This window comes from Gasterosteus aculeatus, chromosome 9 (genome assembly GCF_964276395.1).
Source record: "Gasterosteus aculeatus chromosome 9, fGasAcu3.hap1.1, whole genome shotgun sequence".
NCBI classification, from domain to species: Eukaryota; Metazoa; Chordata; class Actinopteri; order Perciformes; family Gasterosteidae; genus Gasterosteus; species Gasterosteus aculeatus.
The window spans coordinates 3,000,584-3,018,569 of record NC_135696.1 but is presented as its reverse complement, the minus strand read 5'-3'; the positions used below and the strand labels follow the sequence as shown (position 1 = coordinate 3,018,569).

The window sequence follows — 17,986 nt, the reverse complement described above, 5'->3', positions numbered from 1 at the left end:
AAGTCTGCGTTTGAGTCCTGCCTTCCCCGCATCCCTGTCAATCAGAGGGTTGGCGGTTCGATCCCAGGCCTGGATAACCCGCATGTTGTTGTGTCCTTGGGCAAGACACTTAACCCAATATTGCTCCTGTAGCTGTGACTACAGTGTGTGAATGTTAGTGACTGATGGGCAGGTGTCACTGTGCGTGGTTCTCCTGTCATCAGTGTGTGAATGGGTGAATGATGCCGTTATAACGTCTATAACTAAAGTTATGCTCTTTTGTGAATGAGGTTGTCTATGTGTGTTCTGTTATTGTCATCTCTTCACGTACACATTGGTGCTGCCCGCTTTTTATTTTCAGTTTATGCTATCATCATTAGTCTATGTTAAAGGAAATGATAAACAAGCTTCAATATGACAATATTTCTATTCAAATTCAAATTTATCTGCGGTACAAATCATAGTCTTATATTGGGCAACAAATAGAGTTTGTACAGAAACTATAAGGGTTTCTGTTGAGTCAGGTCCAATATTTGGATCATCAGTGCGTCACCACAAATTGTGAGTGAAAAAACGCCATTACTCAAATGGCTATTTCAATTCTTCTGAAAATTGCTCACATTGTTTGAGAAAATATATATATATATTTTTATCTGAATGAACCAACCCTAAAAATGTTTAAAAAAGGGATTTTCTACAACTTAAAAACAGAATATTCCGACAAGAACACAACTCTGCCTCCATCTCGCTGGTACAACAGGTGACCTGGAAGCCCTTAATTACAAATGGCACACTAACTAACTACTTGCCTATAGCGTGCACCTCGCCCAAACCCCCAGACTCTCACTCCTCTCTACCTGTCTTCCTCTTTGTCCCCCAGCAGCCAGTAATCACCCTAGAGGGTAGTGTGGCGTGCACGTTCCCCCGGGAAGGTGTGAGTACAGTCACTGTGCAGGTGTCTGCAGGGAATACTATTCTGCAGGACAGAAAACACATCGCCGTCCATGGTGAGCCAGCCCTGAGACTCAATCCGCACTGGTCTGTTCTGCACACACACGATATCTAATCACACCGATAGAATTTCATCAGTAGTGAAGGAGGATTGTTTCATAACAATATGGCTCTAATTCTTGTTCTTCATTGTTCCAAACATATCGGTTATATTCTAAGTAGCACCCTAAACTTTAGGATAAAAGTTTCTTATGAATGGATTATGAGTATTACTTAATAAGTATTCTGTAAGTTTGACTGAGTTTGAGTTTTTGGTAAATGAGTGTTACACGAGACAAACTGACAACAACGCTGACAGTTTTACACACATAGTCAGCGTTGTGAATTTGAACTAAATTACTTGGTCAGGTTTAGTAAAAGGTTTAAATAAGTAACATTAAGTAATCTAACTTTCACACTGGACTCCTGGGTGAAGGTCCTGTATATGTTTGACCTCTTTTCTACATAGACTTACGTCGCCTGACTTACTCCTCTGCTCCCGTCACAATTACTACCACCAGAGGTCAGAGTCATCTTCTTGCATTGGAATTGGTGATCAACCATGTGAACAGATGACAACGACCTTCTGAACCTACTAGAAGGTGTTTGAACTAGTCTATCACAGTGATAATTACAGATAACCCCCTTCCGAGCTGCTGATCACATTCAATACACCTTCCCACATCAGAGAGACACTGGCTGACATCACCAGAAGGTCTCGAGTTGGGACCAAAGAAAGCAGCTCAATAACCATCGGTTTAGATTTGCCTTTGCTCATCAGTTTCTCTTCCTATAGAGATGCAGATATTATACACGCAGATATCTAAAATGGATAAATGATGGCTCGTGAACGCTGACCCTGATGGTCTGATCTCTCCTGGCTTTGCTATATCAGCGGTACTGCGGCCATTACATGGCATCTGAAACCAAACGATGATAATAAGGCTCTAGTAGCAATAACCCATCACCAGGTGACATATTCCCATGCACACGATCTCAAGGCTGAACTCTATGTATGAATTGACAGATGAGGAGTAAAAGCAGCTCACACACATTTTACCTGCTCACCCTTTCAGAATATTTCCGCTCTCATCTGCTTGCCTTTTCATCAAACCTGGACGACCACAACCCTGATGTTGCCGAATGGAGGCTGGATGTGAGCCGAGTCATCAAGAACGCTCTGATCCAGGTAAAGCTCTCTCAGGTCTTTTCATAGAAACTGGTAAATGCTGTCAGCGCTCGACTAGACCTCCGACGCGCTATTACTGCAGCGTGACCTCTCTCAGGCTTCGAGATATCGCTCGGACTGTTATGATGACAAATGACAAGGCAAGGAGGAGGAGAGGGGGAAATACAGTTGAAGAGCACGCTGATTGCAGTGGCTCGCACTCTGTGGGAGTTCAGGGTCCTGTGGCAACAAGGTTGTGGATGTTGAACAGGAGAATAAGTGTCAGGATGCGCCTAATGTGTTCTCCACTGACCTGAAAGGACGCTCAGAGTGGCCTGTCAAGTGTCAGACATGATTGTAACCCACACATGCCATGTCAGGTACACATTTCGCCTCATTAACTTTGTTTTTTTTCCCTGTGACTCGTTTCCTTGCAGCCAGCATTCTGGTCCTTGCATCATATTTTTTCACACTTTTTGATGCCGCAAAATCAAAATCGATGCCAGAAATAAACCTGGCTGTTCTGACTTCAGTGAACATGTCTGTTCTGTTATTTTTTACTGACATCATTTTTCCATGACATCCCCAGCCTGCAAGGTAGAACACACATCAAGAAAGAACAACTTCCAGTTTGAAAATATAACACGGCTCCTCACCACAGTCAGTGCAGTAAAACCATGTGAGCTGGAGCCTCCTGCAATGATCAGGGGCACATTTAGTAAATGACTTGTCATGGCAGAATGAGTTAAACATCAAGCTCCACAGTTCAGCTACGCGATGCAGCTAATGACTGAATATAATTGGTATTGTTTAAATGTGCTGATCTAGTCAAGTTCCAGCTATAGGGACACAGTTGCGGTTTGAACACGAGGTAAATGTTATAGATTAGAACAAAACATCATGGTCTGGCACATCGTTACAATCCTGTTGCCACATGGGACACTAACGGCACTCTCCTGGGCGATCTCCACCATGTGGACCTTCTCCTTGTGTGACGATGATCACAACAACTATTTGTGATTTGTCAAAAACAAAACCAGCAGGGCGGAAAATAGCTTTTGGCCAATGCAGTTATGATGCAAAGGAATATGAACTCCTCCGGTATCCACCTACAGCTTCTGGTCCGTAGGCGGATACTGAGATGATGAGCACACAGACACATAGACACGGCTCACGGCTCAGAGCGGCAAGATACTCAATATTAATGGCAAGATTTACATCAATTTACTGATCAAACAGAATGTGGATAATCATTTTTTCCAAAGTAAAAATTAGTGAAACCCCGTTTCGTTTTTATTTTGTTAGGAGACATTTTAGTGTGCAGGTCATGAAACTATAAAAGTATGAAAACAAGATAAAACAATTCAACTCACGCTCCTCATTCTATTTATTTTTTTACAAGACATGTTTCAACAAATAATAAATGAGTATTTCATTCTTAAAGAGTGAATTGATTTAGTTTGAATCCAAAAGATGTACTGGTTTCCTAATATCTTTTTATGTATGATTAAACACAATGTCTTTTGTTAAATAATGCAAAATGAATCCAAAAGGATAAAATAATTCAAATGGATAAAAGATCTGGATCTCTGTTCTAATTTGAGAAATAAATGACACAAAACTGTCCACACAAATTAAAGTCCAAAATTAGCAAAAGTCATTTAAATGAGTAAATATCTTGTGTAAAAAATCCAGTAAGGACAGACGTAAATCAGAAGAGTTTTTCACACCCTGCTGGACGAATGGATCCATCTTCTTCTTTTTGTATTCCTCTCCAGGCCACAGGAGTCGGAGAGGACCAGCTTCTGGTCACCCTCCTCCCAGGTCTCCCGACAGCAGCCGAGTTCTTTCTTCTCCCGGACAAGCTGCTAACTGAGGGGAAAGCGGAGAAGAGCTCTGCTCGTTTAGATCAGGTGAGCCTGCCGGTGGAAGGATTCCACCCCCTGTCCTCGTTATAGTTCCTTTCTCTGTCTTAGTGAATCACGGGTTGATCCTTTTTCCCAGCAGCAGCTTTGCCAGTAATTGCTCCCTGAAATGCAACCCAGAGTTTAAAGTTCCTCCTTTCTCCACCTGGTGTCAGTATCTATCTGTTGAAGCATGTCCAGGTGTTTCACAGAGTCTAATTCCAGAATACGCCTGAGGAATCTCTGCAATAGAGTCATCTATAAACCTGACAAGTATTAGCAAGTTATCAAGGGGAACAGCTTTTAAGCTCCCTCAAGTCCCATCCTGTGGGTGTTTGGGAGTGTTTGGGGGAGCTGGCCAAAGTCCCGATCCCACAAGAGCCAGAAAAAGACATTGTCACGGTAGATTGGTTCACTAAATCACCGACCTATCAAGATGGACCAAATTAGCTCTGAGCCCGGCTAATAGATAATGACTGATTATGTCGTTGGATGTGCTCTCCGTGGGAAGAATACCACGGGCGTGTGTAGAGACGGAAACTGGGAAGGAAATCAATCTGATTTCCCTCCTCCCTCGGCGCTCACACCTGGAAGATCCTCTCTCCTCGATAAATCCTCACTCAAGGCTGGCATGTTGAAAGTGTAGAGAGCACACTGCTTATTAGAATGCAGAACGCATTTACTGACCCTGGTATGCAGTGGGAAAAAGTCATTAGTATAGTATAGCCTACATTTTTACTTTAGAAATATAAAGGGGAGAATTAGGCACTACAGAAATGACTCATATGACTAGTAATTTGGTAAATGAGGCAGATGAGATACATTAAGCCTCGGCGGAGCAACAACTGGGATCAGTAGGGAGAAAATAATATTTAGTTTGCTTCATGTGGTCTCTATGCAGAGTTTAGAAAAGAAAGGATCCGTGGAATCGTGGAGGAATAGATTGAGGCGGTCGGTCAGCGCTAATCGGCCGTTCTCTGTCCGAAAGGTTACTTGGCAGCCTGGAACGAGCTCACGTGAGGCTTTGTCCATTCAGCAGCGCCGTGAAAAGGACCCACAGACTGAGACTCTTACATGAACAGGACACAGAAGGCTTGTTTCTCTCCTGCACATAGCACAGTTCAATACTACCTCCGTAATGTTCAGTGTCTAAAGTGCATCACAGGGGTCATTTGTATGCCATGATGTACCTCAGGCAGTGCTGCAGAAAAACCACCACACAATCAATTTAGCCCTATTTCCTGTGGTGCTTAATGTTGTCATAATTTGGGGGGTTTCCTCAGGCCAATTTGTCTTGAAGGGTTTTGGATGCAGCAAAACGGAAACACAATCCATACAGAAGTTATGCTGATTTATAGATCAGGAACTTTACACATGCAGTTTGCTAACTTGTTTTCCATATGTTGGTGACAAACTAAACCTGTACACTGCTTTATTCGGACTCAACTGGGTATCTCAGTACCCGGCGGGTTTTGGCTCGTGGGCCCTTGATATTACGATCTATGCAGCTCCCTCTGTTACCTTGAATTGAGCTGACAATATTTATTATCAGGATGTGCTTCTGTTAATTCGTCCACCGTCTGTGCCTGGCAATCATTCACCAACTGTGAAGGCAGGCATTTAAACTAGAGCACCTTCGGAAGTACCGTCAAGGACAAGTGATATCTGGGCTCAATTATTTTTCAGTCTGACATTAAAGAAGTATGATGAATCTGTGTATGATTGATCAGGACAACAAACCAATTGCTCTGAAATGTCAAAACAGAGTTATTAAATGACGACTTCAAACCGCAGCTCGATGAGACTGAGGTTTGATAATCTTGCCAATGACTTGACTACTCAATATTAACACTTTTTTTTCCTACAAAATGAAACTATTTTGTTTCTCCACAGCTCTCCGAGGTTCTGCTCAGCGCCTTAAATCAAAACCTTGTCCAGTTCACGTTGCGGCCGGGGGTGCAAGTCACCGTGTACGCAGCACACTTATCAGCAGGTAATCAAGCAGAATGTGTGTTTAGGGCGGCCCAGCCGGGCCTCATGGATCCCGTAGTAAGTAGGACAGAGGATTACGCATGCACACCATCAGGACACCTAAATACACTGGCCTATGGAAGCCAATTGGGGACCTGGTTAAAATGACAATGTACACTTGAAAAGGAAAGTGTAATTTCACAAAAGCATTATAACGTTCTGCATGTTTGGGTTGGCGTGATGCAGAGGTAGAGATGGTGTGCTGGTAACCGCAAGGTTGACGCTTCGGGCCCCGGCTGCTCCATGTCCCATGTCGAAGTGTCCTTGAGCGAGACACCTAACCTCTAATTGCTCCCTCCCTTACATCAATGTATAAAGCCGTGGGTTAAAAATGCATTGTAAGTCGCTTTGGATAGAAGCGTCAGCTAAATGACTTGTAATGTAATGTAATGTTATTTGAGCAAAACCTTTCTAATTAAAACTATTATTATATTAGGACCATACAAAATTATTACAGTATTTGACATTTTTTCACTATTTAATTTTCAGCTTACAATTGAAATTGAATTTGAACAAGGTAGCGTAGTTTTATGTTATTGAGAAAATCAAACGACATTGCACCCAGAACATATAAATACATGTGTGGATGAGTATAATGTTGTTGTGGAATTACTTTTATATTTTTCAGGTTGACATTTTCATGTCCGTAGTTTACATCGAGTCCTTTACGGGCTTCCATATTGGACATATCATTATTTTTGCTGCCCCCGTCGACTAATATCCCTGTGTCTGATTGGCTCCCATCATGTAGCTACACAGAGACATTCAGAGAGGGAGCATCGTTACAATTATGTGTGCCTCTTCCTATTGGGGATGCTGCTACTGTCCTAAAGGGACTTATAGGATGAAGAGTAAGAGAAGTCCATAATACTGTATTTCAAAATCATTCATCAATGATTAAATAGTTCTAAATGATGCTGTTGACTGCTCATTGCATTGTTTAGCCAGTCGGAAATACCGGTTGTGTTGGTGCGTTTCATTGCTGACACTCTGGCTCTTGTCTTCCTGTCTCTGCAGCGCCTCTAGTGGACACCAGCGAGAACCACAGTGGCTCTGCCATGCTAATGCTGCTATCAGTGGCCGTTGTAGGTTTAGCTGTATTTGTCATCTACAAATTCAAGAGGTAAAGAGTTCAAGAAATGTTGTGTGTGTATATTGGTCGCGCTGTACGTGCTAGCGAGACGGTGAAAGGTGTCATGGCGTCCCCGACAGCTCAGTAAGCTCAAGCTGCCTGTGAGGACGACAGCTGCCTGTCAAACACCTGCAACAGGCAAACCCAGTGCTCCTCAGTGGAGAGTTGGCTTTGGGAATCCCGTGGAGGCTCGTCTATCAGGTCATCCTTTGCAAAATAAATGTCAGTCAGGCCTCAGCCGCTATCAATAACAAGCCCTTTGAACGCGGCAAGTTGACCTTTCAGAAATGTTAGATAATTACGTAGTGTAGTTTCAAAGGAAAAGGGCATGAAGGATCATGAAGATGTACAGAGACAATGCAAAAAGTCAGCTTTTCAGACCTCATCGCATTTTGTACTTGTACAAACTGATTTACGTTCATGTGTGCTTCGTCATATGATCAAAAGTTCCAAACACGATGGGTGAATGAGAAACGTTGTGGGGTTGCAGAAGGCTCCTAGTTGTTGTGTCCTTGCTCCCTTTGTCTTAGTTAGGCGGCTGTCTATCCATTTGCCTCACTGTAAATCTTTCCTCAAGGAAGATCCCAGGCCTCAACGTCTATGCGCAGATGCAGAACGAAAAAGAACAAGAAATGATGAGTCCAGCTGATCCAACAGAGGGCACAGCCAGCTCACAGCGGGAGTTGGTGCATTCTTTGGAGGATCTGGACTCTGAGTTGAACTCCCGGCCCAGAGGTAGATATGCACACTGGTTAGAACCGTGTCCGTGCCTGGCATTTCCATTGGGGTTCCTCCATTGCTTGATTCACACCATTGTGTTTGTTGTTTCATAGGACTCATCGTGTGCTTTTTGTTGTGTGTTTCTCAGAAATGAAAGGGTCCGGTCATGTGGTGAACGACAACTAAGCACAAATGAGTATGATGATGAAAAACAGCTGCTTCTCATTGATCCCCTCAGTCCCTCTAATCACCTGAGGATACAGATGAGTGACAAATAAGTTGAAAAAAAGGGAAATACTTTGCTTCAAAGTCCCCCACTGGTCTACCGCTGGGTGGAGATCTGATGGTGTAAAAGTGATCAATCGTTTTCATATACATCGAAGCATTTAGTAAATCTGTTTGAGCTGTCAAAGGACACATTAGCATTTTATTCATCTGTGTCTCTGCTGATTTATTGAGGTCCTTCATATAATTTGTCACCCACCTGTATTATTCTCATATGAGGGTTGATTGTGTTGGCCTAACATCACGTTATAACCCCAACTCATTAATACATTTCTAAATACTTTTTTTCACGACAATATAGATTGTGGTATATTTCTGGAGCACTATGAATATGAAAATGTAGCACGTATTAACATTCTGAGAGCTAATGCTAATAAGAGATGGCTGGTAGATATCTCTCATAACGAAAACACAACTCCAACTGAAAACTACTGCTGATACTACTCATTGCTGCATGTCTCAACTGTTTGCTAACAGGTTTTCCTCGAATATTTCTGAAGTTGTTTGGCTGCACCCACGTGGCCAAAATCTATAAATTCATAAATGCATATTTAATATTTTGCGTATTAAATGTTGATTTAGCTAGTGTTACACACTATCCTCTGACTGACCGGTTTCCTTCTATCCCCAGGGTGTATGAAACCTCATGTACATGTGAAATTCTCCACAGAACTCCCCACGTACGTCGTCTAAGCTCTGCACTACCGCTGCATCATGGATATTCTTTTTTATCATTTGGGACATAATGGTTTTGAGCTTTATACCTGTGCATGTTGGACCTTGCTGACACATCTTGTGCTCTGTTCAACCCACAAGAAACTGGGTACAAGTTATCATTTCTTCAACATATGTGCCATAGTCCATACAATTTAGATTGCAGGGGGAACACCAGCATGATCTTAAGAAGGTAAAAATAGAATAAGCAACACTGTTTTGGTTTTGCTTCTTATTTCCGAGATTGGTTTTCATTTGTATGAAGCTAACAGCAGTAGTGTGTCATTAATTCATATGAATATACTTTCATGAAGTATGTTATCAAAGTGAATTAGACATTTATTTTGTAAATCATGAATGTCTGTTATAATTTTTGTGTACTTTATTAACAAGTGTCATACTAAACAGATATGCTGTTATAAAATGTGAATAGGGTACTTCAAAGCTTTTTGTCCATTGTTTCATGGAAAGCTGATTAATGGCACAATACATACATTTTATACTGAAACGTTTCCTTTTTTTCAGGGTTTGAGTTATTAACAGAAATACCGGGTTTTTGTTTTCTGTATAAATATAACCTTTGATGTTAATCTAAAGCTTCTGGTACTACTCATGATTCATACCAATTTCTAAAATGTTTTGTGCTTTAGAACAAGTGACCACTCGATGGCTATGATGCTACTCTGCACCTTCAGGCTGCGACTGATCACATACTAGTATTAAACCATTCAGGAGAAAGAGGACGAAACAGGAGTAATGGGAGAAAAGTGTTCCAAAATGGTCCGCAGCAACCCCCCCCCCCCCCCCCCCCCCCTACTCCACCCCTCCCCCGATCAAAGCCAACATCAAGGCACAGTAGAATGAGAGAGACGTAAGAGCGTAAAGAGCTGGAAGAGAGCTTATTGGATGGAATAAAAAGAGGAATAAAAAAAGGCTGCGTCCTTGAATATGTAATGTGTCCAGCTGAGCTCCAGGCCGGTCAAGGTTGGTGACACATTTAGGCTAATGTCCCGACCCGCTCTCGAGCAGCAGCCATCTTCACCCCAGCTCATTAAATCCCAGTGTAGAAGCAGGAGAACTAGAGCGCAGATGCTACCATGCTACACAGAAGGTTCACTCGTTCAGAGGATGGAAGTAACTGGCCGATTAAAGCCTTTTTTGAATTCTCATAGGCAACCTCTCCACTGTAGTTGCCTCTCTTTGGAGATGTGGATACACAGACGGGGGGGGAGTTGTCAACCATCGATGCTCTTTCCTACAAGTGTTGAGTTGTGGTTGTAGAGACATTTCCACAGTAGAGATACCCACAACACAATCAGCAGAATGTAACTGGGGTCTTTATGGAGCACTAATGTAAAGACACTTGCAGCACACACTGGCAGCGTTTCCTCTACTGAACACAATGCCAAGGGAAGAGAAGGACACAGCAAATGAATTTCGATGGATGCAAGTGCATCACCCCATGAGATGTAAGGGGATGCAGGGGAGGACGGACTTCTCAGTGATGAAATAATATTAAGGGTGGCAAGTTGAAAAAGAAATCCAATGAGGATGTTCCCTGGTCGCTCTACAGTGGAAATACTTATTGTTATAAATCCTGGAATGATTCCTTAGATAGACTTTAACACTACCAGTTCAAACAAATATGAAGTAAAGGTTCTCATATGAAGTCACGTAAATTGCTGAGTGGAATGTTGCTTACTGTACTAAATTGGACTACAAACCAGGCAAAGTGGGCCATGACGTTGGGAGCTCGAAGGCTCCATCTTCATTTTGAATAAATTCATTAACTAAACCAAATAATTTGGGTTAGGGTCTATTTATTTCAATGAGTTTTTCAATAATGTATATCAGTGATATTCATTATCATTATTATTCGTTAACAAGATAATAACAAGAAAAGAAGCTCGTGCTCTTGACGTCTGCCATGTTTCTACAGTTCAGTCCACAGAGCCAGATGAGGGGGGGGGGGGGGGGGGGGGGACCCGGCTCTTAAAGCCCCACTGCTGAACAAAGCGCCATTGCTTGTCTGCCAATGTTTAGTGATAGTGACGGGTCGAGTCATCTCCAGTGCTGCTCTCCTTTGAGTCCCCAGCAACACACTAAGTGTGAAGGAGATCAGATGAATGGTTCCCAAGACGCACACTCACCAACACTACAAACACACAGATGCACACTCATAGTCCTCACTTTGTTATATTGTAGAGAACTGAAAAGCATTTGACAATTAGCTCCTCCTCACATTTGTTAAGTCATTTTTGTAGTTGAGTTTTTGTTTTTCATGAAGTTTTTGTATAAGAACATTAAGTTGAACCTTCTCAATTTCTGTCTGTTGTGACTCACTGAGTACTTTTGAGTCTGCGTGGCCGTGGACAGCACCGTTGTCCTATTGTTGACAGCATGCTTTCATTTCAGAGGTTAGCACTTTCTCCACGAGGTGAGGTAAATCTCTCTAAGCTTTTATATTTCAAAGCTGCATGCTGAGAGGATTTCGGTAACAACTCTGTCTTCCAACTTCATTTCCATTGTAGCTACATGTGTTCCACCAAGTTGAAGGACAGACTTTGCACTCAGCTATGAAGTGATCTACTGGTTCCATTGCATGGCGGGTCATATTACATACTGGAAGTGATTGAGAATCAGCTGAAAAATGATGGATTCAGGATGGTAGTATTACAATAGTAATTAGATTTTCTATGATTAGAGTAATTAGGGCATTTTTTCAAGCTTTGCAAAGTAGGAATTTAAGGTATTGGATATCTAGTTCAAAGAGGAGGTTCTGGCATCGATTTTAACAGCTGGAGGGAGACATGTAGTTGCCTTAAACCTCCGACCTAAGGAACCCAAAATGTCATTGGCCAGAGCGATCAGGGGATTGGGGATGATACGAGCCCCCTCTGCCTGTTCTTTTCACGGGGGAAGTACAGTCCTGCTAAGCTCCTGGCTGGTGGGAGCTGTGATGTGACGGCACCTGAAGGTGAAGCTCAATGGAGTTGTGGACTGGCTTTGATCGACTCTTTTTTCCCTCTCCTTCCCTCAGTCTTTCTCCCTAACTCCTTCCTCCTGCAGAATTGGCAAGATTATTATTTTTTTAGACAAATATTTATAAAATATTAAAAAAAGAGTTTTATTACTGTACAGCTTTTGTATAAGAACAGGCGGTGAGGTGTTGCAGTGTTTTTGTTTGACCTCAACTGTGCTTTGTGTAATTGTTTCATGCATTTATAATCATATTTATTAAATGGAAAGACGTCTGTTAACTGTGTTCTCATTTTCTTACAATATTTGTAAAGAAATACAAAGAAATGTATTTGATGAAGTACTATTCAACGTATAAAGAAAACAAAACAAGTATGTGTTGGTATTTTATTATATATTATGACTTTTTTCACATACAATTTGAACTAAAAGATACTTTTTTCAATTTTCCAATCACATTTACACATTTCATTTTACTGACACTTTTATCGAAACCGATTTATAATAAATGATTTCGACCAAGATGCTACCCAGAACAACACAGATTAAGAAAGTACAATTTCTTCAAGAAAGCCAAACTACAAAGGGATGTATAAGGCCACGTTCTGCGTAGACTGGACCTGATTTGTGCGCAAATACCAATGTTTTGAGGTTGGCAGCCACTGGTAACAAGTGATGGGAGAGAACTGGTACCCAATAAAGGGAGCGGACTGTAACCAGTGAGAGGAGCGGACTGGGACCCAGTGAAGGGAGCGGACTGTAACCAGTGAGAGGAGCGGACTGGGACCCAGTGAAGGGAACAGACTAACCAGTGAGAGGAGCAGACTGGGACCCAGTGAAGGGAGCGGACTGTAACCAGTGAGAGGAGCGGACTGGGACCCAGTGAAGGGAGCGGACTGTAACCAGTGAGAGGACTGTAACCAGTGAGAGGAGCGGACTGGGACCCAGTGAAGGGAGTGGGATAGTGTGGGTGGATGCGGCTCTTTGCAGCTGTGCATAAAGTAATTAAATTGAGTTTCCACTTTGCCAGTTGCAACATCACAGGGATGAATATAGTCCAAGAGAGAATACATTAGTATCATGAAATGGTCTCTTCTACTAAATTAATCATTCTACTTTTGGAAGCCTCATTATGGGGATGCTTACACTCATACTTTTACTGGGGTATCATGAAGGGGGTTTTCTTTAACAGTATTAACCGTATTCTACACTTTGGGAATTCTACCTTGATAGATATATAATACTTCTGCCAACCATGTATGTTATTATTAAAATAATAATTGAATTGTTTCTTTCATACATAATATACAGATACACTTCATGCTCTCTCCTGCATGGACTGATACGTGCACCTGCCTCTGTGTCTGTGTGTTATTCTCTTTCTACTGGGACTGTCAGATAGTTTTCAGAGATCTTTCCATTATTCCAAGGACCAACACTTTTCTTACAGAACACCTAAAGGAGTTTGGAACAGTACCCCAACATTGCGCTTGAGTCATGTGAAAACCCTTGTTTGTAATAACAACTACCGCTTAATGATAAGTGCTCCTTGAAACATTGTTCGGACACCGTTATAAGACGACTGACCATCGACCACAACACAACTGAAATGAGAACTGTCGACAGAACACTTCATGAACAGATTCAGAGGTTTTGGGCTTTCCGGCTGCCCCAAAGCTAGAGAGAAGAGAATCCAAATCAACACTGCAACTTTATTTCACATTTGGAATCCAGGAGCTGAATCTCTGTTGTTGGTATATTTCCATAGAATTAACAGCTCCATGACCTCTGTGTGTGTGTAATGAAAATGTAACCCTCGCTGCTTAACTCAGTTAAGTTGGATCCTTAAAATGATCCCCGTGCTTGAATATTACTGAAGCTTTGTAAAATAAAATCCACAAAAAGTTTGAATGTTTGCAAAAAGCACTCAGGCATGTTTTAGCAGCTATTCTAGTATATTATTTAAATTATTCATAGAGAAGTTACTTGGGAGAAACATAAGTAATAACAACAGTAATATTACTGAACGACAGAAAAAAAGCTTCCCTCCTCTGCCGAAGGTAGTCTGGACCACTTTGTTGGGCATAAAGGATATTCTTATAAATACAGATGAGTAACAGAGCGTGAGTCATTAAAGATGAAGATTTTAATTTTGGCCTAGAAATAACCTTAACTAGTCTCAGTGTAGAATATAATGAGGCTGAAGTGAGTTATGGTGCATAAAGAGTAGAAGTAATTATAGCAGACTCTTCTACGCTTCTTTATGTGTTGCCTAAAATAGCTGTGGTTGTGGTCGGAGCAGCAGATAATGATGATGGCCACGGCTAACAGAGACTGCTCATCTCACTGAGTTGTATCATTTCCGTTGGTGTACAGTCATCAGTTTAACTGGGGAAGGGACAAGATTACCAAGAGATCGATTCCATAACCGGCTGGTTCTCCTGACATATTGAGGTACCGTGCCGTAGTGTCACCATGCGCCATGACAGGCTGATATCAGGGTGGATTTAATGTGAAGGAGAGTCACACGGAGTCGAGAATACGCTTCTGGGGGAGGCAAATAACAGAAGAATAATAATCCCCCATTACGGCTAAATTAGAGCTGCCGAGGCTAGATTAAGACAGCAACAGAGAACAAACGAGGATTGAGATATTTGATACCTCATGGAGCTGGTTTCTTGTAACAGCAGGTTTATTTCACACCTGCATATGGAAGAAGGAAACAGTAGAGTAAATGGCATCATAAATTCTGATCAGTTCTGATTACTATTGATATATATTTTTTAATAGTGTTATCATCATAGTGTTTAATTAAGGGACTTGTTACTATAAAAAGAACATTAAAAACAGTATGATTTTGCTTTTTTGCAGTATCGATACTTCCTTAAAATAGCGTGCAATCAGAGCGCTCTCACTGCTGTGCTGCATGCTGCCTGACCCATGGCTGCCAGCGCGTGATTGCAGGGAAGATGTGGCCTCAGGTCCGCGAGCTCTTACCGTCCATCTTCAAAAAAAATACAAGTGAAATGTGAAAGTAGTTTGGCTAAATTACATGTAGCCATGTGGTGTGTGGCACCATGTCATTTTCATTAATATACTGCTGTAGGCTAATACTGATAGTAATGCCATTTATTATATCTTCAAAAAGCTGGGCAGGAACCAGATGTTGAAAAAGCAAACAGTTCAACAATTGAGTGTCAAATGTGAGTATTGAGTAAAGAAAGAGGGTATCAACATAATTCACATAAATAAACATAATTAATTTTGCAAATAAACAGAATTGGGTAGATACTCACCTTATTCACCACCAACCTTGTTCAGTCTGCGTTTGGGTTCAAAACCGGGGAAGCTGTTTACGCCAGTGTTTGTCATTTCTCAACAAATCTGGAAATCTATATTGACAATGATTTGTGTTTGGACTGCTCATAAGCTTATAGTGTTACATATGATGTTATTAATCCCAAAATGCATTTACAGGAGATATAAAATATCTCCACATTATTGAACATCAATTATGAGACATGATTCAAAGTTGGGTTTTTTGTTCCTGGTCTTCAGGCCTTTATTTTATTTTTTTGGTGAATTAACATATTGATAATTCCATTGATGACAATGATTTCATTTTGATCTGGTTAATAACCATTGAACTGCCCAATACTAATGAGTAGTCAGAAAATAATACTTAAGTCAGAAGTTACTTCACGTAATGTTCTCCAAAACGTTTTCCGCGGGGAAAAGTTAAGTTGTTTAAATTCATTTTTCTTGAGATGTTATTCAATTGAACTTGGCATGGCCATGAAACAAAGATTGAGTAGACATCTACAGCTTATAATAACTACTGTCTCTTTCCCAATGTATTTCTTGGAGAATCACCAAAAGTTCATGAGCTTTATGAGGACCAGCACATTGCTGGAATTTGACTATTAATTGTCTGCTAAAGAAAGATTTCAAAGGGCAGAAGGAGGACAGTTTGTTTCTGTAACCACAAGGTTCTGTGAATGTGTGCGTTGTGTGTCATTTCTGTTTTTGAAGCTTGAGTGTGTACTCTTGTATGCCTATTCACAGTGTTTCCCATACCAGTATAATGCGGAACTATATATCTTTGTAACTACTTTGTCTATGTGGCAAGCGTGAGGTGGGGTAGGAACTACCCCAATAATCTATGTTTTTAACTAGGGGAAAAAGAAAGAAACTAAAGGAAACCAGCAACGCCACCCTGGGAGAAATCACCCAGGGAAAAGAAAGAAATCTATGAATAAGGTAAATTACTAAATCTAAACAAAAGGACAACACCAGTTCGTTACACTGAGCAGGCGAGAGACGTGTTTCCAAAAGCATATACAACAGTTTATTGGGCACAATTCAAATCTAAAAAAAAGTTATCCTATTTGTATAAATTATCATGTATTCCAGGGCTGGGGCATTTGTGCTCAAGGTGAGTGAGGGGTGGGAGTATAAACTTAAAATGGGAGCACCACAATCCAAAATTAACACTCCAAACACACAAGGGCAAAGCAAAACAAAGGAGGGGAGTGAATAAGACACTACACACGAAGGGACACCATCACCAAACAGGATCACCAGTGAGGCCCTCAGCACCTGGAATCACAAAGATGGACAGTTAATGGGAGACTGAAAATAAATTCAACAACAATAGAGATCCAATACAAATCAAAAAGAAAGGAAAATATCAAAACAGGTTACAGTTTGAACTCAAAGAACTAAACCATCAAATAATCAAAAATAGCTACAAAAATAATAAAGAAAATTCTCCCTTGCCATCCACCTCCTATTTCAGGCAGCTAAACATGAAAACATAATACAATAGGCATAAAAATGCGGACAACGGGATTTCCACACCCGAACGCAGCAGCAGGCAATGTCCGTAAAAAGTGTGGGTTTTATCCCCACACAAAGCAGCAGCGGTCCAAAACGGGTCAGGACAGTCGGGACCTCAGCGTGGCATAGCTCCGGGACAGAACGAGCAAACACGCAGTCCGACCTGCCAGCGCCTGCACATAAACGCAAGTTTATTACGGTGCCGACTAGATCGCCGACGCGCAATAGACTGCAACGTACCTGCACGGTGGAACAATTTGCACAACCCTGCAGAGAGTGCCGAGCGTCTGCCGAACCTGCAGCCAGGTAAACCCGGAAGGGGGAGGTGCGTATCAGCTGTCAGAGAGCGAGCAGATCTACAGGTCCCTCCTTATATAATAAATTAAAGGGGGACAATACTGCGAGTGGGCGGAGCCACTGGAAAAGCAGTCATCCTGCTACAATCTACCCCCACTCTTTGTATCGCCGTCCCGACGATAAACTAAATGCGTGCTTAACTCCAGGGTCTAAAGAGTGCAGTAACTAAGTGTGATACGGGGCGTTCGGAAATTGCAGCCCCCGATGCCAAGTCCCCCCACTGGCCTTGGAATGCGGTGGACATTAGGATGGTGGCCAGCAGTTGACCGCGTGGTGGCAAGTTAATGGGGTCAGAGGAGCTGGTGAACGGAGCAACTGGGGATGCAGATGGCAGGTCTGGATTCAGAACAGGGGGCACTGATGGACCTGGCACAGTGGGATCCATGTTAGGTCGATGGTGTAGTTGTTGAGGAGCGGTTTCAGTCTCGGCCCGTGCCCGAGTGGCTGGAAGGGTGGGGAGGGGAGCAGTCCTAGGGACCAGGAACAACAAGTCACCATCACAGGAGGACTCAGAGACTGGGCTGTCAGGGGGCGGTGCATGACTGGCCACCGCATGGTCAGGGGGCTCTGCTCCAACCACCGCCTTCAACAAGGTACGGTGAACATGCTTTACTTTAGACAGATCATCCTTTGGGGCTATTGTGTAGACGGCGCCTCCTTCCTTTGGTGCTTTGAGGACTGAATACACTGTCGAGCTCCAGCGGTCTTTCATCTTGTGACGCCCCCTGGTACTCAAGTCGCGCAGGAAGACTGACTGACCTTCTTTCAGTGGTTCACCTCTGAGGTGCTGATCATGCGCCGTCTTTCTGCGCTCCGCTGCAGTCTTCATGCATTCTCTTGCACCATCAAACGCAATCTGCAACCGGGCCTGATGCTCTTGGATCCATT

The 17,986-nt window shown here is 42.2% G+C and overlaps 1 protein-coding gene and 1 long non-coding RNA gene across 9 annotated transcripts in view; one reads left to right on the top strand and one right to left on the bottom strand.

Moving 5' to 3' along the window:
- The window catches only part of sorcs1 (sortilin-related VPS10 domain containing receptor 1), a 115,750-nt gene extending 105,027 nt beyond the window's left edge, over positions 1–10,723 (top strand). The window contains exons 21-28 of one of the 8 annotated variants that reach the window (XR_005713108.2): positions 860–986; positions 2,046–2,158; positions 3,916–4,050; positions 5,935–6,034; positions 7,090–7,195; positions 7,786–7,939; positions 8,073–8,120; positions 8,841–9,431. Coding sequence is in view for 5 of the 8 variants with exons in the window: in XM_040187091.2 (XP_040043025.2) it covers positions 860–986; positions 2,046–2,158; positions 3,916–4,050; positions 5,935–6,034; positions 7,090–7,195; positions 7,782–7,939; positions 8,841–8,902 (801 nt within the window). In the remaining 3 variants the exon portion in view is untranslated. Of the gene's footprint in view, positions 1–859; positions 987–2,045; positions 2,159–3,915; positions 4,051–5,934; positions 6,035–6,823; positions 6,924–7,089; positions 7,214–7,781; positions 7,941–8,072; positions 8,121–8,840 lie in introns of those variants that run through there. The other 7 variants (XM_078080671.1, XM_040187093.2, XR_005713107.2 and 4 more) reach the window with 7 other exon arrangements.
- Positions 10,724–16,227: 5,504 nt separating this feature from the next.
- Positions 16,228–17,331, bottom strand: LOC144383407 (uncharacterized). Its single transcript, XR_013450771.1, has 3 exons — positions 16,982–17,331; positions 16,763–16,914; positions 16,228–16,501 (listed from the first exon to the last, which is right to left on the bottom strand). It is a non-coding gene; the product is annotated as an uncharacterized LOC144383407 (long non-coding RNA).
- Between the last annotated feature and the right edge of the window lie 655 nt (positions 17,332–17,986).